General features: G+C 35.2%; 2 protein-coding genes across 3 annotated transcripts; one reads left to right on the top strand and one right to left on the bottom strand.

Annotated features, from left to right (window-relative positions):
- Positions 1–16: 16 nt before the first annotated feature.
- Positions 17–21,031, top strand: LOC122521199 (protein Skeletor, isoforms B/C). Of its 2 annotated transcripts, XM_043641721.1 has the most exons (13): positions 17–191; positions 6,153–6,290; positions 7,673–7,745; positions 8,040–8,148; positions 9,994–10,156; positions 11,178–11,437; positions 16,478–16,577; positions 17,533–17,717; positions 17,812–18,120; positions 18,210–18,381; positions 18,465–18,658; positions 18,730–18,954; positions 19,032–21,031. In XM_043641721.1, the coding sequence occupies exons 1-13, from the start codon at positions 104–106 to the stop codon at positions 21,021–21,023; spliced, it is 4,008 nt and encodes a 1,335-aa protein (XP_043497656.1). In that variant the 5' UTR covers positions 17–103; the 3' UTR covers positions 21,024–21,031. The 2 variants fall into 2 exon arrangements, with proteins under 2 accessions (XP_043497656.1, XP_043497657.1); XM_043641722.1 differs by lacking the exons at positions 16,478–16,577; positions 17,533–17,717; positions 17,812–18,120; ... (2 more) ...; positions 18,730–18,954; positions 19,032–21,031 and adding an exon at positions 12,592–13,360.
- Positions 21,032–24,009: 2,978 nt separating this feature from the next.
- On the bottom strand, positions 24,010–27,557 carry LOC122520680 (DDB1- and CUL4-associated factor 10 homolog). Its single transcript, XM_043640885.1, has 6 exons — positions 26,789–27,557; positions 26,585–26,698; positions 26,307–26,504; positions 26,060–26,231; positions 25,754–25,969; positions 24,010–25,669 (listed from the first exon to the last, which is right to left on the bottom strand). Exons 1-6 carry the CDS (start codon positions 26,992–26,994, stop codon positions 24,485–24,487), a joined length of 2,091 nt encoding a protein of 696 aa, XP_043496820.1. The 5' UTR covers positions 26,995–27,557; the 3' UTR covers positions 24,010–24,484.
- Between the last annotated feature and the right edge of the window lie 434 nt (positions 27,558–27,991).

The raw sequence follows: 27,991 nt of genomic DNA, 5'->3' as shown, positions 1-27,991 counted from the left end.
TAGAAGTAAGGTGAAGCAAGGCGAGCCGGTGATCGTAGTGGGATCGACAAAGTAACCTGAATCCGCGACGTAGACTTTCGACGGCAGTAACGACGAAGACGCCATGACGACACGATCACCAACAACATCGCCCTCGGATCGGCGTTCAACTATTGGACTGGTCTTAGCGATCTTTTTCATCTTCATCGCACGTGAGTAAAACTTTCTTTCCTTTCATTTCTATCTTTACAATCAGAGATGATACGAATTAAATCGTTATTTTCCGTGTCATCGAAATGGTCCATTTATTTTTCTTATTATAGTGTTGAAAATAAATGAATCGATCGTTCGACAATTTTTGTTTTTTTTATTGGTCCTTTGGATTTCGAGCTCGTGATTTTTCTTTTTTCTTATTTAACGAACAACAGTTGTTTCCGTAAAAAAAAAGAGTCAAGAGAATAAAAAACTGTCTCGTTATTTTGTGAGGATAATAAACAAAAAATGTAATAAAAATATGAGGAAAAGAGAGGAAGAAGAAAAAGAGGATTCCTTCCGTAGCCATTGATTTGAACGTTACGAGCACGAACGAAACGGTTACTGGATGATTTCGAGCGTGCTAATTGTCGAAGTTAATTACGAACACGATTCGGCTTGTTCCTCTTCGGAGATTCCTCGCTCTGTTTCTCGCACTCGTACGACTTTCTCGATCTCTGCTTGTTTTTCTTTTTTTTTATCTTTTTCATCATCATCATCTTCTTCTTATTCTTATTCTTATTCTTATCTCTTTTTCTTCATCTCATTCTCGAACCGATATTTTTTTTTCGTTATGATTGATATCGAATATCGAATCAATAGAAATTCCGTTACGGAAACTTTATATACCTTTCGTATTTCCTGATAATAATTATTCTCGTAATAAAATAGTAATAAAAAGATGTAAATAAAAACATGCCGATGACAATGAGAAACAGTGTCGTTGACTGCGGAGACACAGGAAACGTTGCATTCATATAATTAGAGGAAAAAAAAAACAAAACAAAACGTCGTTTAATTACATCCTACAAGGAATTGAAAAATGCGTTACGATTCTCGCGATCGTAATAATTCCTTTAAATCATTTCAACCAGTTGTTGTGTTAATACGCTTCGCGACAAAAATTTGTTTTCGATCGTAAAGAAACTTTGAAAGTTTCCTTAATGAAGAAACTTTATATATCTCGTGTCTAAAAAAGAAAATTATATTATATAACTGTGTAATATATAACTTTTACCATACACAAATAAAATCATTATTTATACTTATAAAGTAGACATTAATCTACGGATACGAATTTACAAATAAATTGGCGTTGAGATAAGATCGAAATAAAAAAAAAAAAAGAAATACTCTTACAAGCCCGTTTAATTTACAGTTATACCTCCCATTCGTCAAGATTCTTTCTTTCTTTTTTTTTTTATTCAAGCGGGAAGCACAAATGATCCTTCCGAATGGTTACGAAATTCGTGTCCATATTCTCATCGGTTAGCTTGCGAACTCTTAGCAAGATTATCGTCTTAATGGGATGCACACGTGGTCGGAAACCACTATGACGTAAGATCTATTTTAAAGCTTTATAGAGAAAGTGCTTACTCGAAAACTAAAAGGACGACGAGAAAGATCAACAAAAATCAAATTAAATAAACGAGATTTCAATTTCACCTAGGTAAAAATAGATAATGGAAAGAGATGAAGAGGCTTTTCTTTCGAAAATTTTTATTAAGATATCAAATATAGACAATTTCTCGACAATTAAACGACGCGTTTTATTGAAATCACGCGATATTCGATTCCTTCCAAATGAATTCGTACTTTCTCTTTCGTTGATTATTTTTTAATATATCAATATCTTTTTTTTATCTTCCTTTATCTTGCAAAATTCATACGAAATTGTGCACAAAAATGATGAATATTATGTCATCTCATGTATATTAATCATGACGTTTCCATCATCGTGAAAACATAGAGATGAAACATCAGTGATCGAAACAACAAGAAAATAATTGACGAAAGAGTACAATAAACGAATTCAAAGATACATTTAATTATTAGTACTCGTGTAAGGGTTATACAGATTTAAGGAAAGTCCAATAAATTCTTGTAAATTTATTTTCATTTGGTGATAACGAGTTCATCGGCCGATTCGATATCCTCCCACGAGGTTCATCGGCATTTTACGTAACACCGGTCTCCTCGCACGTCGAGTTTTAAGATCGCACCGATGATGACGCATCATCAATGTAAAAAAGAAATAATCGTTTGGTCGTCCCAAAACGGGGCAATCGTTTTCTTTGGAGAACTCGGCAATGTCGTAAATCATTACGACACATACCGCGTATCATAGAGGGCCTTTGCCAATTGCGTTCTCTACTTTCTGCTTTCTCCTTCGTCTCAGAAAATGTCAGAGGTCTCCTTGACATATATATCGCATTCGTTTGTATATTTTATTTATATAATTAAAAATTCATCTTGTATATAAATATATGTATTTTTTATCTCGCACATTTTACAGATTAGATCGTCCTAATAATTTCTTATTTTCTCTCTCTCTCTCTCTCTTATATTTCTCAGCCAGTAATAATTTTAATATAATTTTTTTATATAATTTTTTTTTTTACATAATTATAATATAATTTTTTATAATAATTTTACACGCGTAATAATTTCGTATTTTACATTTTTTACATTGACATTAAGAACATTTCTAAGAAAAATAAACAAAAGTGTAACTGTTGTTCATCAAGTTAGATCACCACTCATCTATTGTGTGTGTCCTTTCTCTCTCTCTTACCCTTTGATTTTTGTCCCTTTTCTTGTCCGTCCATCCTTTATCTTTTTGTCCAATTCCATTTCTTCGCTATTCCTTTCTCTCCCTCGGGTTTTTCGGCGTTCCATTTCATCCGGAGTAATCCCCACGACCCCGTTGTTGTTCTCGTTTTATCCTATCGGAAAGGAAAAAGTCGCTAGAACGGGGTCCTATTTTCCAACGTCTTTGAACTCACGATCGATCTACGACCTTCCAACGCTGGCTAAAAATGACTTTAAAGAAGTATTTCGAATATGTTTCTATTCCGTTTGGAATTTAGCCTGGATTTTATCATCTCGTTACGTTCAAAAATATTTAACAATTGCGAATAAGGAACTGGTTCTTTTTCTTTTTATTTTTTATTTTTTCTTTTTTTCTTTCGAGATCTTTATCAGTATCGTAAACACAGAGATACATCGATAAATCATTCGACTCGATCGATCGATCACTGAATACCAATTGATTTCTTTAACAGAATTCGAAGCACGCGTCCAGTAAAATGTCATTCCGTGTACGCAGAGACACGTGTATCTGAACCCTTGATATTCTATACGACACAACATCGATACTCGATAAAGAATGGAATCGATATTTGTGAGAGAGTTAAATCACACTAACGTAATACAGATTTAACACCTTTTTCTAAATTACTATTTACAATGATTACATAATAATGTAATATAATATATAAAATTAATCGAATATAATATCATATTTTATATTATATTTATAATAATACGTGTCAAAATTGATATTATAATTTGTTAACCAAATTCTTTTTTCAAATATTCTCTCTCTCTCTCTCTCTCTTTCTCCATGTAACATACAACAGTATTGCTGTAAATTTTCACCACAAATGAACACATCTCATGGCAATTATAACGGAAAAGCCTATCGCATACCGACCTCGTTTCCTCTATTCATGGATAACATATCGATCTGCAAGCAGATTAATTAGAGGAACACGTTCTACAAAATCGAATGGTGCGTTCTATTCGTCGGTTTATAAGCACTATCTATATAATGTAACATTTAGAAAGGAACCTTTCCAACTATCAACAAGTTTAAATGGTTCAATCGAATTCCCATTTAAATCGAATTATCGTATAACCCTTTGAATTACCATTTTTTTTTTACTTTTTTATATTAAATTCATAAGTATTCTTTTTTCGTTACCTTAAAAAAGAAAATTAACCTGTCAGATTGACAAACGCGATAAGAATTAATCAACAGTCGTGTAGTGTTAATAGCTGACACATAACATATATGACATTAAAGAATGTTCAAATGAAAATATAAAAATGATCGAAACGACTTACGTTTCCTCGATCGTAATTATCGTATCCCGAAGAAAACATCAATCCCGATTCGTTAGACAGATTCGTTAAATGGAAGAAAATCATCAGGATTATGTACTTCGAAAGTAAACAACCGATCGACCTTGTCTACGTGTTTTTTATCCAATTATCAAATACCTTTGCTACGAGGAAGCACACGCAACGTATGTCCCATACGTTACATCGGTGATTACATGTGACATTTAACGGCACAGAGGAAGAAAAGAGAGAGAGAGAGTAAGAGATGTACCCATAAATGGTTGCTTGCTCTGCAAGCATTCAACCAATTTTCCGCAGTGGATCCGCCTAGAATCCTCTTACGACGTTTTCTATTTTTTCCCCTATTTCTCTCTCTCTCTCTTTCCCTATCTATCTATCTAGTTTTCTTTCTCATTTTTTTCCTCCTAGACTTTTTATTTCTATATTTTTTCTTCTTCTTTTTCTTCCTTTTTATATTTTTTTCTCCTTTCCTATTCCCGAAGCCGATACCAGAAGGATGTTTACCAAAGGGTCGTCGTGTTGTTCGATTTATTCGCGAAGGAGCGTCAATCTTCCCGATCTCTCGACGTTTCTACGTTCCAGGAGGAGTGCCGTAACGGTGCGCCGAACGAGTTACGCGCCTGTTCGAGTTAGATCGAACGCGATTTAAATGGATTTCTAAAACGGATCCGCACTCGTTCGTTCGTTCGTACGTTTCTAACGTATGTATGTATGTATAAACGTTAGCTCGGCTAGATAACGAAAGGGATGTTAGCACAATTTGTCTTTCTTTCTCTTGGATACCTTGAAACAGATCAAACACGAATTGGTTACTCAAATGTAACACCATCGACGAATCTATCTCTCATTTCTGTAAAATGTTTGATGATATTTTTTTAATTGAAATCATTCTCATTGGGATTTATTAATCAATCGAGATTGTTTTTTTTTCTTAAACTTAAATTGAAACATTAAGAGAGAATAATTAAGATCTCAAGGATTAGTTTGCTCTAGAAATTAGTGAATAAATCGGAATCATAGATTACTTCATTGATAATGAATCATTGAGTTTACGTTTAAATGTAAAAATGTAGGAATAATCATGGAGGAATCGTTTGAAAATCAATCTCAAGGATGAATTATTCGTAATAATAAGAAGAGATGATTGGCATTCCGTGTCTCCGCGATCCTTGCCAACACGAACTGTCCTGCGTGCCAGTTCACCAAATGCGGGACAGAGAAGCATTCGTGGAAGCCAGTTTTGCATGCCCCGACGATATTCGTAACGATCCCTTCTACCTCGGATACTCCCAACCACCCCTCCCTTTGGTCACCGGTGTATATCTCCTAGAACTCCGAGCACACGGAAATTAATCTTGGAGGCCGTACCAACGTGAAGACGTTTACTACAGAAATTGTCTACCGTTAGCCATCGTCAAGCTATCCAAACGCGATTTATTATTCCAACTAGTCCGATCCGATTCAACATATTTATTCATTATATGCACCAGACCGGTTCTATATCGCTCGCGAAAAAATATTCACCGATATCGTATATATTATATATATTTATCTCTATTTTCTTATATTTTGTTCCTTTTTTTTCTTTTCAATTCTCTTAAGAGAAGTCTTCATTATTCTTATAAAACGTCATAGTTTCATCCACATATACAGATACGATTATCTAATCTTATTATTTTACATTTCAATATTATTGTGCGATATATTCTGTTACGTGATTAACTCATAATAATTAATAATCATTATTTTATAGAAATATAAGATTTATTTCTTCTCTTATCATTTGTCATATTATAATATTTGTTTGAAATTATATAAATAATAAATGATTTATTTATTAACAATATTATCGATTAAAATCGGATAAACAAATAAATCGATCGATTTGCGTTGGCATCGACAAAATAGAAAGTTCGTTGGACTATTTCTCGTGGATTAGGATAGAAGAACGATTACTTTGTTAATTAACTAAAGGTAATTAATTTCCTCTGCAGAGCTATGTGACGGAGCTTATTACGGAAAGCTGATTGGCAAGCTGTCCGAACTTCACCATGGCGTCAGCGGCGAAGTTTACGCCGTAGATGGAAGGACCCTCTTCATCAAGGACTTTACGTATGACGGCGAAGGACCAGGTTCGTATCATCATCGATTTACATATATATATACATACATACATACATACATACATATATACATACATACCTATCACGCATTATTAGGGAATGTTTGCTATTCGACGAGGATAACGGATTTCCTTTAAATCTGATCAATTTCGAAATCGGATATGCCGTTATCGAATATCTAACCAGATTTTCAATTAATTTACTATCGTTATAATTGTCACGATCCTAAGCTCCTTCGATTCTATTTAATCCTACACCAGGATAGATAAAATAATTCTTAATTAACGTACCGTAAATAATCAACTAGCAATTTGATCGTTATCGATATCTCGTATAAATCATTCCCAGAGATGCCAACAACTAACCACAAAGTTTTACGTTCCTGCCAGTTCAACCAGATTTCGTTTCATTTATCCTAAGTCCTTTTCGTTTGTATCTAAAAAAAAAAAAATAACTTACTAATGAACGTGCACGCGATCGATTCAGGAAAAAAAAATATAAAAAGAATATATGTACTGTCAATACACAAAATATATCGATCTACATTTGTATACCGCGTACCTTTCACAAAATGATCGTATAATACAAATAAACAAAAAAAAAAGGAAAAGAAGAAAAACAAAACATTCCGAAAGAGAATATATTTCTCGTCTCGAAAGTGATCCGTTCGCAATTGAAAAAGCGGAAGCTACAACAAAAATATAAACTTTCCCCTCTTAAGCTAATCGATTTCTTCTTTCATGAAACTTTCCCAAAACGACAACTTCGACCGACGACCAATGAAGTCTGTGACTGTTCTTTAGATATTATTTTGCGTTAATTAACGCAACGTGTATATATTAGTCAACGTTAATTTATCTAACAGATAAAACATACTTTATAAACAATTATACAAAGTTTTATTATATTCACTTATACTTACTCGAATATTAATCTATCCTTATTAATAGGACAATTTTTCTTATTAAATCAAATAAATAATCGAGTTCTATTCGGAATAGTAACAGCGAAAGGTAACTTTTAAACGTGTCATTTACTTCTATCGAACAGTGAAATCGACTTCCTCCTCCTCCCCTCCTCCTCCTCCTCCTCCTCTTTGTCAGATAGTAAGAGAAAATTGAAACGAGAACGCAAATACTCTCACCCGTCTCGATAAGCTCGTAAAATTAAACACGTCCACGTAACGTATACTTGCGAAACTGTTGGTTGTTTGTGTGTTGTGTTGGCGCCGTGTCGCAGCTAATAAATGAGAAAACAAATAAGGAAGACGATCCTTGCGCGAATAGTACGCACGAATTATATGATAAATTTTTAAATAAAAAGAGAAAAAAAGAGAAACATTACGAGAGAAACGATTACCAAACAAATACATTATTCCTTTTTTTTTCCAGCTGCATTCTTCTATGCCGGAAATTCCAAGAGTCCGAATTCGAACGGCTTCAGAGTACGGGACGAACGTGGAACGTAAGTTAAAATCGATTCATTTGAATAAACAGTGAAAGTATCCTTAATCGTACGCGTGCCGTTTAATTACGACGATGGTATTAACATTAAAGTAGACGACAAAAATAATACAAATTAAAGAAATTATTTTAATACAAAAGTGAAATAAGTCATCAAATTAATTATTGTATTCAATTATTTGACTTAAGATTAAGCTTTCAGCATAATAATTATCTACATATATTCATTCACGTAAAAATAACTGACCCTGTTTTTTAAATACGTGTTTATTTTTTTTTCTTATAACTGCAACAGTGCAAACGTGTTGAAACGATACCGGAGAAAGGACATTACATTGACCTTGCCTGATGGTAAAACCTTGAATAGCATCAAATGGTTCTCTGTGTGGTGCGACGAATTTGCCGTAAGTACAACAAAATCTCTTGATATCTTTCTCTTTCTCCCTATCTCTGTCTCTCTCTTTCACGTTCATGACCTTCAACGTCGTATACAGTACTTGCACTACCGTCATGAAAACCGGTATCACCTTCTCTTGATACAACTTTCACGTAACGTATTTATGTATATTCGAGTATAAACGATAGCATGAAATAGAACATTTCTTTCTCTCTCTCTCTTTCCTAACTATAGCAATTGAATTTTAAAAAATATATTTAGAGCACGATAAATGTAAGAACAAAATACACAAATTAAAAATAGAAAGAAAAGTAAGTTAATTTGAAATTTTTTGCATTATAATATATGTGCATGATGCACTCAAGTTAAAAGCATACAAAAATGGTTCCTTCGATTCGATCTCGAGTTGCATAATTAACAGCCCGTAAATCGGCATGACTAAAGTGAAAGAGAACAAGCTTTCTCGACCATGACTTAGATTATGCGTTTTTCCTTACCTCTTCTTTTTCTACATAATTTCTTCTTCTTCTTCTTCTTTCATTTCTTCTCTTCTCTTTTTTTTCTTCCCTTTACCATCTATTAATTTACCCCTTTTTTTTCTCCTTCCTCCCACTCGCGCAATTTTTTCCTTTTTTTTTTGGTCTTTTTCGAGTCGGGTCGCATCTCTTCTCGAGCATCAAAAGTGACAGAAAATGCATTTTGTACGCGCGACCCAGGGCTATTCTATTATATCGAAATAATTGAATTAACGTCGGTGTGGTCACGAGGACGAAAAAGCTCGAGCTGTAAGCAAGAAATTCGATTAGAGTTTCTTTTTTTTTTCCTTTCTCTCTCTCTCTCTCTCTCTCTCGCATTCTCGCGTTTTTTTTCGTTGATTTGCGCCTAACGGATCCTCGTTGCAAAATTCGCGAAAGACAAATTCGTCGATTGGTAAAACGGTGGAAGAATTTGAAGGAAACAGAGCGGATAGTTCGCGTCGAGTGAAAACGTGAAATATCGATTAGGGTAGTTTGCTTTATACGCACGATAGTAAATTTATTCCGAGTATAACGGATGAGATGTCAATCGTGTATTCACTTATATACACGTATATGTTTAAACCTTTGTAAGCGTGTTTATACTTATACGTGTATTTGTAAGTGGACAGCCGAGCGTATATAACTCGAGTCAAACGATAAGCTAGCTCGATGACGATGACAGAACGGGAACGAAGCTCTTGAATTACCATCTCGATTTATGCTTATTATTTCGCGTAGAGAAGCTCATGAATTTTCTTCAACATACGCGTCCATTATGACGTTAATTGGGTTAAAGTGCGAACTTTCATCATCTCTTTCTCTCTTATTCTTCCTCTATTTTCATCTCATCTTATTTTCATCGCTTTTGAAATTCATATTGAATCGGTTTTTCTTTTTTTCAAATATATAATTAAACGTTAAATTATTAAATATCGTGATATTATATTGGAAACTTTTGTCTAAACACAATTATTCCTAGTACCCCGTCTATTAATAATAATAATAATAATAATAATAATATACTTAATACTATATATATATACGTAATTTATATTGTACAATATTCTACGAAATTGAAGGAAATTTGAAATCCTTTCGCGTACATTAATATCACGCATAGAACTATGTGAAATTTATGAACATATTCTAATAATACAATTAACGTACGTTGAAATAGTTAATTATTATATTTCACATTTGCATCTTTTTAAAAATGAAAGATACGATGGTTTACTCGGTAGTAGTAATACATGATTCTTTCCTATTAGAGCATATCTTTGGCTTTTCACTGAAGAAAATAGAAAACAATCTCTCCAACGAACAATACTTTTTAGGTCAACTTTGGAGACGTAAGGATCCCACGTGGATTGGACTATCCAAAACCACAGAAATTGGTTGCTCTCAGCGGAGTTCACGGAATCAGTTCAGAACCCATCGTTATCGTGGACGCTCAGACTCTTTTGATACCAGGATTCAGTTACGATGGAGAGGCACCTGGTAAGTTCACTCATCCATTCCTTCTTCGTTAGTACAATAGAGAGATCAATAAAAAAAAAAGTCAAAACTTTAACCCATTTTCGATACAGTTCAGCGAATTTGATCTTTTTGCGAATAATTTAATTTCGTACTTTTGAGATAAATTGGAATACTTTGTTAGCATAGGTAGATATAAAAAACGTGCATTAATCAAGTGCATAATAACGAGATAGGAGAACATTATTCGCTAGATTCCTTCTTTTTCTATGTTTTATTGAGCCAAGAGGAATACGAATATTTTGTAATTTTGATAAATTTATCATTTCTCCTAAGATATTCTGTGGTCGGTGTCCTTGTCATTCGAAAGGATTCGAAAAAGTATGATAAATTTATAAATTTTTATTTCTTTTCCCTTCTTTTTCTTTTCTTTTTTTTTTTTTTGAATTATTACTTATAGAGTCGTTTCAACATAAGCGGGTTTTTTTTAACTCTCGTTCCGTCTGTATAATTAATTAGACGTTAAATAATGATGATACCTTACTCAGCGATATAAATTTTTCGTTGTGGAATTTTTTTAGGAGAATATTTAAATGAATTACTTTTATAACTCTTTGTAATATAGGATCGTTTTATAATATATAGATGGAATATATTAAAAGTTTTCATTTAAAATCATTTAACGTAGGAATATTTTCGAACATTTTGTCAAAAGATATTGAACAGAAATTGACGCGCGTTACAATGTAAAGCGTAATTTAATTAGATATTTGACATATTTTTTTTCCCGCGTGTGCGTGTGCGCGTGTGTGTGTGTGTATATATGCACGACCTAGAAACGTTTACTTTGTCCCTTGGCGGATAAAAATTTGTCTTCAAATATTACATTTTATTCTGCATAATTTAATATATTCGTGAAATACCGTTTAAAAAAGAAAATGGCTACGATATTTTTGAATTATACCATAGAGATGGATTCAAAATGAAATTCGATCATTGTTACGAGCGTTAGAACATTTTTATCATTTTTCCCGTTATAATTTAGATGCCAAATTTTGGGTTGGTGCTGGACCGACGCCATCGCCTCAAGGAATTCGAGTGCCCGATGAAAATGGAAAGGAACAACCTTTGCGACGTTACGATCGCAAAACCATTGTCTTGACTTTACCCGGTGATCTGACGGTGCACCAGATTGGCCACTTTGGCGTATGGTGCGAGGCATTTACCGTTGACTTTGGCTACATACAAATTCCTCAGGGTCTCAACGTTCCACCGTCCCTTAAGATGCTAGGAGTTTCGCCGCAGGTGAGTCCTTCACGACAAAATGCTCTGTAAAATGCTACTACACGCTGCGTCTGAAGAGGGGTTGCTTCTTCTTCCTTCGTTTTATCCGCACCCCCACCCCCAACCCTACTCCCACCCCCATCCCCATCCCCGTCACCACCGTTACTTTTTTCCCTAGCTAAAAGATGTTCCAACGTTTATGTGTTTTTCCTCTTATGAATAGATAAAACATTTCATTATAATTCATGATAATTATCGTTGTTCGTATATCTTTTTCATTGCCTTGTCCTTATTTTTAATCGAGTAACGATTTATTCTTCGTTATCTTCGATGCGAAAAATTGATTTACTTGTCTCGCTACGAATGGCCATTTGCGAAACGTGCTTTCCAGGAGCAGTCAATAGGACTCTCCGGCGTATTTGTTCTATCTCGGGTATATTTGTCTCTGTCAATATTTGAGAAAGAATACTTGGCAGTCATTGACGGCAGACACCGATGGCAAACCCAACGCGTCCAGACGACAATGATTGTGCCAGTGCTTTACGATTTTGTTCTCCCTTCGAAAATTTACGAATCAGCTGATTTCTCGCTCGCACCATTCATCTCTCTCTCTCTCTCTCTTTCTCGCTCTCGCTCTCTCGCTCTCTCTTTTTTGTTTTGCATCTCACCTTTCCTACCTCGCGAATCGTTGTCATGTTAAAGAAAAAAAGATTTGACGATATTACGTCCGTAATATATTATACGCATAAACATAAAACACGACGACTTCAATAGTCGCGAGCTTTAAACGCTTTGAGACGCTTGCCCAAGCGTCTCCGTTATTTACGAAGACGTGATCTTAACATCGTAACGCATAAAAAAAAACAAAAAGTTGCCTTCGACGCTTCTGAAAGCTGCAAAATAAAAACAAAATTAAAAAAAAAAAAAAAAAACACGATTATATATATAATAATAATATGTGATTAACAAATTGACAAGTGAAATAGAAAAGTGAAATAGAAATTGTGTGCTTGTTAATGGAAAAAAAATAAAATGGAATATCTGTGAAAGATAGAGCTCATATATATTATAACACGAGTGTGCAAGAATGATAGAAAGAAATATGATAGATAAAATAATAGAGCACGTGTGTTGCTGCTAACAAAAGACTCTGTCTCTGTCCTTGTGTGTTGCAGAATGTGCATCGCGGAGGACAGGGACAGACGGGAATACTCGATCTACAAAATCTACACGAGATTTCTTCTTCTTCGTTATTATCTCCTGCTGCATCCTCTTCGTCCTCGACACTATCGGCTACGTATTCACCCTCTTTGATAGCTCAACAACATCATCAACAACAACAACAACAACAACGTCCAACGACATATCGTCCGATTCTTCGTCGCGATGATCAAATACAGGTGGTCCAGGCGATCGATTATCGCATTCCGAAAAGTCTCCAGGTACCGGAAGCTGTTCCACGTCAACAGAATCCGGTCCAACAGCCTGGTTCATTTCAATTCAACGAGGATATACCGAATTTAGGCAGATTGAGGCAGCTGGCTAACGTGCAATCATCCGACGATTCTAGTTTTCATCATTATCGTCATCAGGATGGTGGAGGATCTTCTTCTTCCTCGTCCTCGTCGTCGTCGTCGTCGACTCCCTCTTCTTCTTTTTCTTTCTCCTCTTCTCCGAATTCCGGCTCACTTTCCAGACAACAACAGTCGGGACGAGCACGATCCCGCGCTCATCAACCGGATCCCCAACAAAACTCTTATTCCAGAGTCTTGCGATATCAAGGAGACCGTAGGGTCGATTCTTTTGTTCGTTACTAACGAGTCTTTTTTTTCCCTCCTCCTCCTCCCCCTCGCCCACACAAATCTCTCAAAGGATCGACGTCTCGACTTTTGTCCTTTCGATTTATTTTTTCTCGAAATACAAAATCCGACCGCAAAAAGAAAAAAACAACGTTCTCGTTTTTGAAAATAATTTGGTCTCTACGTTCAACAAATAGAATTATAATATTATATATATATATATTTTATTTATTTCTAGAAATAGAAAAAAAAAAACAAGAGAGAGATAAGAATTCAATTGAAAAATTAATTCTGACATTCGATGTATTATTATTTTGTTTGCAGCAGCCACGTTTAGCAGGCGTCGAAATTTTCAATTATTACAATTCCTGCGTAAAATAATACGATCGTTCCGTGATCATAGAAATGGATGAATTCGATTTATTTGAAATATTTTCTTCTTTTTCTTTCTCTCTCTATCTCTCTATCTCTCTCTCTCCCTCTCTCTGTCTCTGTCTCTCTCTCGTTCTTACAAAATTAATACACGACAGGAAGAGGAAGAAGAAGAAGCAAGCAAGCAAGCAAGCAAGCAAGCAAGCAACGAAACTTTCTGTTATATTTCCGTCAGTTCTTTCTCAAAAGTCTATTTAAACTACGTAACATCGCAAGGGTGTTATGTATCTTACGTAGTTGATGATCATGAACACACTTTTCACTTAAATATGTATATTACACGCGTTACATAGTATCAGTAAATGAAAATAATTAGTTTTGTCGTAGAAAGCTAAATATACTCGAGTCTTAAAGTGGACCCTTGTATTAATCTTGATTAAGAGGGGGTGAAGGGGGAAGAGGGGGAAGAGGGGGGAAGGGGTATTAACGAGTACGCGAGGAAACATCGAAGTAACCTGATTACTTTACTTCACCGCGTATAATACACATCGAGTTCTAATATCTTCTAATAGCTACTAATGGTGTCGTTAATTATTATTAAACGACCAGAACCGAATATCCAATGAAGAAAATTTATCGAAGGAAAAATGTAAATGTGATCTCCATGCGTATAGATTATCGTAGAACGATTTTCAACAAGCAATTATATCAACAATATATCCACACGATATAGTTTTCCTTCTCTTTCTTTTTCTCGTAAACAACTGTGTAAAACTTTTCAACAATTTAGTTTCGTCATTTTCCAGCGTATCACGCGCGAGAAAATTTTTCTCCTCTATCTCTGGAAAACTCGGTCATTTTTTCAACATCTTCCCACGAATTATTTAACATTACTTCTTTATCTGTGTATAGATATACGTAGAGAAAAAAAAATGTAAAAAGAAAAAATCCGGAAGCACAGCCAGCAGCACATCCGGTCGTTGAACAAAGAAAGAAAATTAGAGAGAAAGAGAGAGATAGAGATAGAAATAGAGAGAGAGAGAGAGAGAGAGACAAAAAAAAGTGACAAACTCTTCTTACTCTTCTTACTCCTTTAAGTTCTTCCGCTAGAAAAATTGTCTTTTTCCCAGTGTGTTGGGAGATAGTACGAGAGCCAGAGACAGAAACGAGACTCGACTTTCCATTTATTTATTTAATACCACATCGAGAAGTCTATTTATTGTACACCGAAACTCTCTGTACGTTATTCCGTACTTAGAGCTTTATATACGCGAGCGGAAACGAATATATACTTTACATATATACATGTATATGTATATACAAACATTGATTCACGCTTACTTACATTTTTCAAGCGTTGCAATGGCATATACCATAAGTGTGTTTCTTCTCTCGATTCGAGAATTTTAAATAATTTTAAAAAGATTTATTTTCTATATATATGTATATATATAAAAATGTAAAAAGAAAGCTCGTGATTCTTTAAAGCGAGAAAATGTAACAAAGTATTTTTCGGATTCGTATAATATAAAAGGAATAATACCCAATCGTCGTAATTCTCTCACGCGTTTAAAGTGTTTCTCAATCCTTGAATGAAACGCGTTGATACTACTCGTATATCGAACGGCACGTTCGTCTCAACGCGAAATCCACCGACAAAACTATTCTAAACCACGTAAATGAGGATGACTCCGTTGAATAAGAAAGAATTTCAACGATAAAGTGAATAAATTTAGATGGTTGCCATTAGTTTTACTATTGTATTATTTTACGTAGTATTATTATTATTGTATTATTATTGTATTGTATTATTATTGTATTGTATTATTATTATTATTATTATTATTATTAATATTATTATTATTATTATTATTACTGATTCGATATTTCACCTCATTTTAATTGATCGACAAATAAAAGAGAGAGGGAGAGGAGAAAAAGAGAGAGAGAGAGAGAAAAATAAAGATCTAAGCAAATTCGAGAAAACCCGTGAAACGTTTTAGGCTGTGATACAGAAATGAATTATTTCAACGTGTTCCGAAATAACTCGCGCACATACTTTCGAGAAACTCGCTTATCTCATTCGCTCGGTCGTCTTTCGTTGGGAGTATAATTTTCTTACCTTAGTGAAAAGTTTTCCTTCTCTTAGATAGATAACAAAGATGTTATCTTTGTTCTGAAAAGTAGTACGTGTATAATATATTTGTTTTTAATTTTACGAAGAAATTCTTCTATATCTAAATATATATATATATATATATTTATCTGTGAAAACACGTTATGCAAATACACACACGCACACACATGTTCACGTCATACAGGATGATAATTATTTGTGACACAACTTTTACCATCACCTGTGTATACTTTATTGTGTATGTTAAATAAACAAGCTTTTTTTTCTTTCTGCGTAAACAAAATATAATGAGTGTTATTATAATCAGTGCATTTGTTTTATAACTTAATGCACTGGAATGGCACATACCGGCATCTTTTTCTTTTTTAAAGTATTTTTAATGTTACGAAAAGGAAGTAAGAGCTATTAAGGAAAGAATAAAAATAAATAAGAGAAGAAAATTAAATAGATTTCATTGACAACAAATTATGTTTTATTTTTAATAAGCTTTAGTGACATAAGAAAGAGCTGCTTTCAATTTCATTTAAATGAAATATTTGAATAGTAATTTTACTTAATAAAATGCTTGACAAGCAGCGAATAACACGCGAGCACTGATTATTAATTATTATTATTATTATTATTATTATTATTATTATTATTATTATTATATCGGACTTTATTAGATAATCTATCTTCTCATCGTCATAACAATCAACACACAGTATCGTCGTTTCTCTTGAGTATGTGGATGAAATGACCGTTTGCTTGCAGTCGAAACTAAACTGTGAAGTCCTGGATGACACTTTGGCTTTTGAGGTGCGCTGGGCCGTTGCAGGTGACAGCATAGTCGTGCAGCTCGTTGGAAAACTTGGTGAGTACATAATTTCGAGCTGTCGTATCCGTGGACTTGACAATGGGCCGAACTGACGAAAGTTTCGTTCTCGTTCTCGTTCTCATTCTCGTTCTCGTTCTCGTACGTCCTCGAATCCTTACGTTCAAACGTTGAATTTACGCTTTACGATTGAAAATCTTGAGTAAGAGGAAAGTACAACCCTTTTTTGTTCCTTATAAACCTAATTTGTTATTTTCAATTAGTTCATATCAAATAATTAATCAACGCGACGCAACAATAACGACAAATTTCTTTACGAACAAACGCGTTACAAATTTACTAGTTTTTTTTTTCCCCGTTTCCAATTCTTTCTCCTCGCATTCTTGTCAAAAAAAAAAAAAAAAAGTAAAGTTTAGCAAAAGAGAAAGAGGGAAGATTTTACGAGCATTCTCGACACTTTAATCGTTCTCCCGCCGTTACTTCGCGTTCCCATTCTCGTTTCAACCGCATTCGGTCCAATATCTGTTTCACACATTTCCAACAATACCCTGCGAAAAATCGCCGCGTCTTTTTCTTTTTACGGTGTGCCCGAGTGTTGTTGTTGGGGACTCGTTCACGACACGCTTACGGACTCCGTTTCCGGTAAAAATGGTTCGGAAACTAGGGGAAAACGGCAAGTACTTCACGCTACCGTAACTTTAACGATCCGTAACGCGGAAGTAGTGGTATTTGTATTTTTACTCGTTCCATGTGACTACCGATATTATTACATATTTTTCTATCGCCTTTAAAAAGTAAAACAAAATATGATCGTGCGTGTGTTGAAACAATTTCGGAGGTACCTACGTCAAATAAAATAGTCAAAACGATGGACGAGTGATATTTTAGGACGAAGAAATAGACGAACGTATTTAATGCTTTTCATTATTATTCATACGATATTCCTAAATACCTACTATAATAGATCCCGATCGTTTCTCATTAATGTCAACAGAAGCTGGACAATACATGGCCTTTGGCTTATCGACGAATCCAGATAGAAGCGTTATGGTTGGTGGAGACGTCGCAGTAGCTTGGGTAGACAAACAAACTCTTCAGGGATACGCTATTGATTATTTCCTGGAATCTAAATCACAGTGTTCCGGTAGACGAGGAAGTTGTCCGGACAATAAAATACAAGTAAAATATTACGAAAAATGCCGAATTAAGATGAAGCAAAGGTGTTACGTTTATCGAACAATCGAATTAATCTGTCCGACTCTGACATTTGTAGGAGAATACCAACTCGGTTCGATTGTTAAACGCAGCTTTGGTCAATGGGTACAGCATCGTGACCTATCAGAGACCATTGAAAGCCAGTGATGAGCTGGATCTTCAGGTTCTCACGAACAGATCGCAAGCCATCATCTGGGCGATTGGTCCATTGAACGAGAGGGAGGAGGTCAGTTTCCATAGTAACTACCTCAAGACGGATCGTTTCATCGAATTCAGTAGACCACCTGCTTGGAATTGTCCCATTCCTGATCAAGAACAACCGGATACTACTTACACCGATAATCATAATAATGCTAATAATAATCAGGTAAATTTGACTACTTTCTTTTTTTGTCTTTTTTTTTGTTTTGTTTAAATTTCACGATAATATAATTTCTGTTTGATCATTTTTAACAGCAACTCGCAACAACTATAAGAAGACCACAACGCGTAACTGCAACTCCAGCACCAGCACCTACGAATGACGCCTGGGAAATTCCTCCGATACAATGTTATGAACCGGAAGATGGTGTATTCTATGCTCAGATGGGACCAACCGGTGGAAAACATGGATATCCTGCTATTACGGGTTAGTAAATTATCTTCAAGAAAAAGTATCATGATCATTAATATGTTACGAAATGATGATACTGGTTTTTTTTTTCTTTATAGGTCACGTAGGCTGGGGAATTTCTTGGTATATAAATGGTCTTTTGATTCCGGAGATAAACGTAGTCCGTGGAAAGAAGTATACTTTCGTTGTTGAAGGTGGACTTAATGCCGATACACCGGCGCGTTATCATCCGTTCTATATCACGGATGATCCAATCGGTGGCTATCAACATAAAACGCCAGAAGAAAAAGCAGTAAGTAGATGTGTCCAATAAACAATTACATATGTGTTAATCGATACGATAATGAAAACTACTTATTACAGAAAATCAAAATATTCGCTGGAGTACGTAGACAACGAGGATCAGTTCGACCAACCGGAGTTGGACGATATTGTAACTGGGTACCAGATCAGAATCAACCTCTGGCCGACGAATTTACATCTTTCGGTGCTTATCAACGTACGTTGACTCTGGAATGTGATCACGGAGAACCAGGAATCGTCGAATGGACTCCCGATGAGAATACACCAGACACCGTCTATTATCAAGTGCGAAATGATTTTATGTATATCTATTTGTAATATCACTTGAACAGTTCTGATCCGATGGTATGACATCATTTCAGTGTTTCACTCATCGCTACTTGGGCTGGAAGATAAACGTCCATGACAGTTGCGAAGAAGGTTCAGCCAGCGAGAACCACGAGATTTATGTGGAACCGAAGGGTCATCATCCCGAGTTCATCGAAGATTTGGATATCAGTCCGAGCATTCGAGTCTCGAGCAAGGTAACGCCAACGGCCGAGTTCCTTCAGCAGCATCTTCATCATCCTCATCATCGGGAACATGGTCTTCGTTATACCCATCATACGGCGACTAACTCTGGCAAGCTAAGCACATCCTACCCGCAGCTACTAACGAACGCTAATCATAACAATTACGATCGCTTTCGAACATCGGTCATACACGAGGATGCATACGGGCCGAGGTCTAATCACGGGATCATTCCTCATCGTTACGAGGTACGCGTGAAGGAAAACTATCGTCACGCGCACCTCGACGAGGAAGCTCTGCAACGTCAACACCAACAACAATATCAACAACAAAAACAACAACAACAACAACAACACCAAACAGCTACTAGCTCGATTTATAGCGAGTTAGGAGGAATTGGCAGCGTTAACAGGCCAACCTCGACTTCCTCGACCTCGGCCACGATCACGTCCACGGCATTCTCCTCGTATCCCAGCAGACCTCAGTTCACGGAGATCGATCAAGAAATCCGACAGTCCTCTAACCATCCATTGTCTAACCTCGTTGCAGATAATCCAAGACCACTGAGCCACGGGATGAAATTCGCTTACACTCTACCCACAACGCAGATCGTATATTCCAGACCGACGTCGCATCATTACACGCCCGATCACCGTCCTCTCCATCATCTACTTCATTACCATCAACATCAACCGGAGCAGCAGAGAGGTCAAGTGATGATCGTACGAAGACCAGTCCTGATGCGTCGACCCATTTTACAGGGTTCTCATACGATCAACTCGCCGACCTTCTCCTTACCACCTTCCAAATCGATGTTCATGGAGCGTAAAAAAGCTGTTTACAAGATACCAACTTCGGAAAAAATCTCCTACGGAAATATCGTCAAATTGATGAAATTCGAACCGAAACAACGTACCAGATTGGAAGCTAAAGTATCAAACCATGAAGCAACTGTCATGGACATTTCGGAGAATTTTATGACCTCTCTAAAGCCAGCACGTAATACTGGGTTCAATCCAGATTCCATCGTAATCGAGGGTGGCTTCAAACCTATAATCACTCCGTCCCGAGACTCCCTTGAAAAACGAGTATCAGAAAATGATCCGGAACACGAGGAAACGATCGAAGAGTCCAACTTTTCCGAACAATTGTCCGGGAAAAATTTCGAGCCAGTATTTCTACCTTCCCCAACCATGAACCCATTGAACCCGACGGCATTTGACGAATCAAAAAAACAAAAGAAGAAAGCTACCCCAACGTATTCTAATCGTCCTTCGAAACCAATATCGGATGAACTAGACGACATGCAAATGGCTGCCGACGGTCTTCAATCATATTACTTACCTCCAGCCAGATCAGAGGTTCAACCAGCTACTCCTGGTGTTTTAATAACTTACGATGGTAAAAAACTGAAAGATACCACGTTGGCTAGGTCCATTTCGGAAATTGAGGATCGTTCCAAAGCTCGACTAACTTCAGACGTATTAAGTAGGACACCACAATTTGGTAAATTCAATGGAGAACTTCCACCCCTTATTGCTACCGAAATACGTTCGTCCGATAAAACGACAAGACTCGATAGAAACGAACAATCACCCTCGCTAGATCTGCCATTGTCGAAGTCGCGAAAAAATACGAGACTCACGTTGGTGGAAAGATCGAAGAGATCGCCCGAGGAAACTCGTACGATGTCGAGTACGGAATTTCGTAGGAGTAACGTCACCAAAACTACGCCCAACGAGGAGAACATAGACGACATGACGACGCTCGGTAGCACCGGCCAAACAATTTTAGCTAATATCAAATACATTGTTCTCACCGTAATACTTTATTACGTTATTTGAAAAGAAAACGTGGGGGGAAAATAAAATGAGGGGAGAAACGCAAAGAAAAATTCGCGTTGCTAGTAGACTGATTGTGATTGGTTCGCCAAACGATGATGATGATGATGGTGCTGGTCGATCTTTACTGGTCTCTCCTGCCCTTTCGAAAGGGTTGAACGGTGCACAAAGTAATCGACGCGACGATAACACGGGAAGAGGAACACGACTAACCGTATACTGGTTTTTTTTCTCTCTCTTTCTCTCTCTCTCTCTGTCACTCTCATTCTTTCACATATTGTTTTTTTCTTTTTATATTTAGTACAATTCGCCTGTCACTCTCGAGCTCCAGCCGATTCGTGATTGCCATTCGTCATTCTCTTCGTTTCTCTTTGTGCTGATGTGATCTCTCTCTTTCTCTCTCTCTCTCTCTCACATACTCTTTCATCTAGTACGAAGCTCTCTCTCCCATTGTTTTTTCAACATGTCACAAGCACGTTTTTTTGACTATACAGATCGTTTTTTTTTTGTATCCATGTAACCGACCGAGGCTATCGTTCGAGAGTATCGGGCGATGATAGAGAGTCTGTTGATTATCAAGGAGGTAGCTTCTGTAAATAAGTTGATTTTGTTAAATAAAGATAATCGTAAAAAATTGTTATACGTTATCGTCGAACAATAAAACCTTTTTTTTTTTTTGGTTTTTAAATTAAACTCGTGACAGGGAATGAATTTCCGTGCGTGCGTGTGTGCTGCGTTTTATTGGAAGTTTAAGCAATATTTTATTGGTATAGAAAAAACAAACAAATTTTACAAAAAAAGGGAAGAATAATGTAAAGAAAGGAAAAACAATCAGTACGCTATTATTATCTACTGTACAGAATTTAGATGTTTCTCGATATTATTAAGATCTTACGTGTTGGTAACGAAAAAATGTTGCATTTCGTCGTTACCTATTATTATGTTCAAAAGTAATCTCGAATATTATACGAATTTTCGGTGCAAGAACGTCACTGTGATCTCGAGATCGAGCTTTCAAATATATTTTTGTACGCCTGAAGTTCCCGATGCATTCGTGCAGGTCCCCAATGTAAAAAAAAAGAAAAAGTATAGACTTAAAAAAAATAATAAAATATATATATATATATATATTATTCTCTATATATATAGAAGTATAATTAATAAAATAATAAGTAAAAAAAGAGAGAAAGAAAAATAATTCAGCAGGAAGCCTAGGATATATGAATCTTGTTCTTTGCACATTTTCCCGAAAGCGAACGATTTGTGAACCTGCACGTGAATGATATTATATCACGATGAAACGTCTGTACATTACGTTTACAAATTTCAAGATCGAGCATCTTAAGTACCTGTCAGAGAAGCTCTCTCTTTCTTTTCTCTTTCTTACTTTTTCTCTCAGTTTTACATCGAAGCGAGAGTTCCCATTGAAGATAAAACGCTTATGAAAAAATGTCTACGTAGATAAAATTCAGCTCCAAAAAATCTCTAAAATGAAACGCTTTCGATCCAGCCTTTGAATGCACTTCAAACGTGTATATCAGGACACTGTTATATATATATATCCTTCGCTATAATCTAATCGAGAACTTATTTACATATTTTACACGTATTGCCTTTCACCTATTTTCTTATTTTCGTTTCTTTTCCTTTACTCCTCCTTTGAGTTAATTTTTTGTTCTTTTTGTTTTTCTTTTTTTAAAATAAAGATGCAACGTACATACAAGAATAATAATAATAATAATAATAATAATAATAATAATAAAAATAATAAAAATAATAATAATAATAGTAATATATAATAATTATAGTAGTAGTACTAGAATAGTAGTAGTAGTAATAATAATAATAATAATTATAATTATAATAATAATAATTTGCATTGAATGTTGGAGAATTGACGAATTTCGAGTGATACGTCTCCGTTACGTGAATCGACGTTCGCAACATCCAATATTGTCTTCGATAAGTTACATATAATTTCTTCTTCCATATTTTTCCCCGTTTTTTATTTTTTTGTCTTGTTTTGTTTTGTTTTGGTAAAGATGATAAATTGAAATCGCATTGGCGATACATTGAATCGTTTTACGGCGTGAATATATTAATAATGACACATAGTGCGCTTATTTTCTAACAGTTTCGATAGACTTACAGATTTACGTTACTAACGATCAGGCCAAAAAAGAATAAAAATAAAATCTAAACAAATGCATTTGATTATTATTCGAAGATTCTTTTTTTTTTTTCTTTTTCTTTTCTTTTTGGCTACGACTTTGTACATCGTTTCCATTGATTGGCGAGAAACATGGTAGGGTTTCTTAGTTTCAAATAAATCGGCTAACGTTAAACATCGAAGAACTATTTATATCGCTGCTGCGACGTGTCGGATTATTGTGTTAGATAAAAAATTGATTTTACCTTTGTTTCTTTGTCGTAATACATTCCGACATATATTTTGCACACAATGAATTTGCAATCGTTATTTTTAAATTAGTAATAATCATTGAAAGTTTTCAAGTAGTTTTCATTTGATATAATGCCGATATTTTTATTGATAATTATATAACACATGCGTCGTGCCAATTCCAATTATCGCTGAATTCAATTAGTGTCTCGTTCGCGTATAAATTACATGTTAATATGTAAACTATGTGCAAGACATTGAAATTGTTGTTTCTTGATAATTACACACCAGAATTAATAACGTCATAGTTATCACTCTGCGAGATCACACATACGTATACGCATTTTTGTAAGCGGAATGTCTCTAAAATACAGATAAATATTTCTTTGTATGATTTTTTCCGTAAGTATGCATGGCACGCATGTCTTGTCTTCTTTATACGATTCTTTTTTTTAGTTTACTATTATTTTTTATTATATATGTATATATATATATATATACGTATGTATGTATATATGTATGTGTGTATATATATATGTATATATATATATATACATATATATTTCTATATATATATATATAAATTTATTTTCGTATCGCATTATTTCTTCTATTATATGAAAGAAATATACCATCTCTCGCATCACAAACTGCCGTAATTCATAGATCAAAAGGTAAGAATTCGATTGGGTTGATTAAAAATAAAAAATCTTTTCTCAAAAATAATTATCTACAAATAATATATTACATTTTGATTCCATCTATTTGCCGTAAACCTTTTTTCCGAAATTGAAATCCAAAACGATCGTCCGTGTAATCGAATCGAATTATTGAAGAAATAGATTCATACAAAAGGAAAAAAATAGTTAAATCAAAAATTTGAAGATTGTTAAAAAAGGAAAAAAAAATTAAATAAATGAAAGAGGAAAAAAAAAGAAATGAAATCAATGAAGTGGGCGTTGCTTGGTATAAAACAAACGACAAAAAAACGGATTTATGAAAAAGAAGCACAATTCCTCTAATATTGTGAGAGTATAGATTCAGCCGTAAACTTAAGATTCGACTAAAGTACAGGCTGATGCCAAACTATTTTTCCGCTTAGACAACCGGATACAACCAAGCAATGCTTTGGTGAAAATTTCGTACTAACTACGATGTCAGTGTGACTGAGGCTAGTAGTTACTTCGCAAAGTTGCATAGGCTCGTTAGCCGGAGGAACGCAGTTTGATAATTCGGCACAATCGTTGGAAAATGCTAAGAATCTAACACCGTAACCAAAGGGGGAACATATTAATCTACCGTCTGCGGAAAAACATAATTCTTTGATATAACCAGAACCGACGTTCGGTTCCTCTATGTAATGAGTCAACCTAGAAGTATTCTGATGTATCTTATGATTTCTCGGTATCGCGTACATCGTTTGATGGCCCTGTCTATTCTGACTTTGCGTCCTACTTCTATCACCGATAATAACTACGGTATGAGACGAACGAGGAATATTAATGTTTACGCCACCATTACTCGATCTAGCAAGCCAGTCTCTTCTCTCAGGAGTCGGATAAAATTCTCTCTCGCGGTCCCTCCGAAGTCTTGCTTCCCTTATTGCCACGAGAGCTTCCCAAACGTCACTGTTGTTAACGTACAATTCTACGTTGGCGGTAGAAAAATTATCAATTACATTGCGTCTTCTTAAATCGTTCAATTGTGAATTCGATCTCTGCGATCTATATTCTTGTTCCCCGTCTCTGTCTCGATTGTCCACCGAATCATCGTTCGCCCCCTCGCTATTATCTTCCGTACCAATAATATATCTACTATCTTGTCTGTCATCGTCTTGATTCGCGTTCGTTCGAGAATCGTTCGCATTTACGTTCGAATTTACTTCGACCAAACCAAAATTCGTCCTGACGAAATTCCTTTCCGGCCTTGGACTTCTCGATTGCGAACGTACGTTACGACGCGGACTTTCTCGCCAACTCATAGCTCTCAACGGTGTTATCGGTTGTGAATTTTCTGTAGAAACGAATGAGTTTGGTCTTACGTCGGATACCGTGTGAACAACTCTTGCACGATTTGCGCTCTCAATCACGAAGGACGACGTTATTCCCGAACGCGAAGATTGTGGCTGTTGTGAATCTTCAAATTCTTCGATCGTCGATTCGTTGAATTGAGATGTTTCTTCGGCTTCTTTCACTTGATCTATACATTCTGACATGTCTCTTTCTTGAATATCATGAACACAAGTCCACTAAAAACAAATAATTTAATATGAAAACGATAAATATATTTATTCGTTGGATCAAATAATATTTTATATAATGTGATATTCAACCTCTGACTTTTCTCCATTACTGATATTCCGGGACAAGGCACACCATCCTTGCGGATGTACTTGAAGACTAGAGATCACTTCTGCATCGTCTCCTACTGGAAAATCCGTTAAGAATTCTACTCTGTTATGTTTACGAGAATGAGAAAATAAATGTGTATAAGTGGCAGCAACCGGTATAGTGGTTTGAGATAATTGCATCAGTCGATACATGTTAGGCTAGAGCAGGAGAAATAATATATTATTATTATGTAATATGTAATATATTATATTTGTTGATAGATCTATTGTATTTGATACATCAAATACCTTGAATCCAGCCAAATCTTGAGCAAGCGTACTTAATTGAAGATTATGTATGATAATAAGATATCCAGATGTAGTACATATTAACATTTTACTGGCATCAGGACTAAGTCTCGTTCGCATCAATCCATTTGTGTGAAAGACACGTGTGTAAAGAAAATTATTTTCAGTAAAACTGTGGTATACAAATAAAGAAATTATTTCATTTGTATAATATTTGCCGTTTAACTGTTAAATTGATAATAATGACCTATTAATATCCCAAGTATATATGCTACCGTCAAATCCGCTAGTTAATAATAAGCCATCCTTAGGGCTATATTCTATATTTTTAACCCAGTTAGAATGTCCTTGTAAGGTTCTTATTCTCTGCTTCAAGTTTCTGGCATCCCAGAGAGCAACAGTACTATCATCGGAACAGGTAGCAAACATTCGTTGATCTAGGAATCTATCACCAGTACACGATTGACAGCATATTTTTCTGATCCATAGGAAATTTGTAATTTATTCAAAACAAGCTGTACCAACCTGACACAATTAACACAATCATTATGAGCGTTATCTATAGCTCGTACTAATTTTCTACATAATGGATCGAACATCAAAATACTTTTCTTTTCGCATGCTGCCAGTAAAAGTGATCTGTAAAAAGCAAGAAAGAAATGAGTAATAGAGAATTTCTTATTCTTTATTAAATATATATTTTAATTTTTAAAAAAGTAACATATTTACCCGTCAGGAGAATATTCCAAGTTAAAGACACCGCCATGTCTAGCGACAGCCAAGTTGTCTCCATGATCCCAAGATGTTATGGGAAAAATGGAAGAGTAAAGGGTTTTGTGAAAGCGGTCGCTATGTCCCAGAGGAAACCTTATGCCCAGTTCGCGTTGTCTTATCCATAAATTGTTAGATGTTTGCTTGGTTTTTATTTTAGGCATTTCACCCGAATACTAATATTTTCTACATTCAAACGAAGCTTTCTATTGGTTACAAAGTGAATCCCAAATATATGTTTGATAAATAATTCTAAGTCCAAACACAAGTACTTTGGCTCTCCCTTTGGTTGTCCAAATAAATCAAAGTCCTTCCCTAGCTCGGTAAATAAAAAAGAATTTGAAATAAACAAATAATTGAAGTTTTAAGACCGATCAGAGATCCACTCTATATATGATCAATTTAAACACGATGGTTCAAGGTTCACGCGAGAATAGGTTAAGTATAAAATGCCCCTTGTGGACAAAATTGCACGTGACCTTTCGAAATATGTTTTAACATTCCTATTCAATGAAATATTTTCAATACGATCTTGATTAATCCGGACGATATATCGAATAACTATATCCTCTCTTCCTGTCACGTTTCGATAAAATTCAAATAAAGTTTAAAAACCAGACACAATACAAATCCACGCCATCTTTGCTTTGACGTTTAATATCGATATCTCGCAGTATACGTCGATTAGCGATTGCACATTAGAAATCAGTATGAATTCAGCTACGAACTTTGTTATATATATTTAATAATATATATATGTATATATATATATATATATGTACATACGCAAGTGCATGAGGTTAGAATGACACATGCAACCCCTGTACTAACTTTTTCTTTTACTGCCCTCTACAGAAAAAATCACGAACTTCTCTTATTTCAAAAGAAATGTCTTACATGTACGTGCCGTGTATCATGTATCCCTATGTAACATTCAAAAGTATTTAAATTAAAACCTGTATAACACAATCAACAGGTGTGCATCAGAAAAATAATAATTTTAATCCTATTCGCGCGTCATTTTTTTTATATTTCCGAATATATTCATCTATCTTTGGTTATATTTTACATCGTAAGAAAAATTTATGTAAGTTATTTGTAACCTTTAGAAACTAACCTACTATATATAGATCTCGTTTATTACCTCAAAACAGAACAGGA

Source organism: Polistes fuscatus, unplaced genomic scaffold, assembly GCF_010416935.1.
Source record: "Polistes fuscatus isolate 324 unplaced genomic scaffold, CU_Pfus_HIC Scaffold4, whole genome shotgun sequence".
In the NCBI taxonomy this organism is placed as follows: domain Eukaryota; kingdom Metazoa; phylum Arthropoda; class Insecta; order Hymenoptera; family Vespidae; genus Polistes; species Polistes fuscatus.
This window is presented reverse-complemented; position numbering and strand designations above follow the sequence as displayed.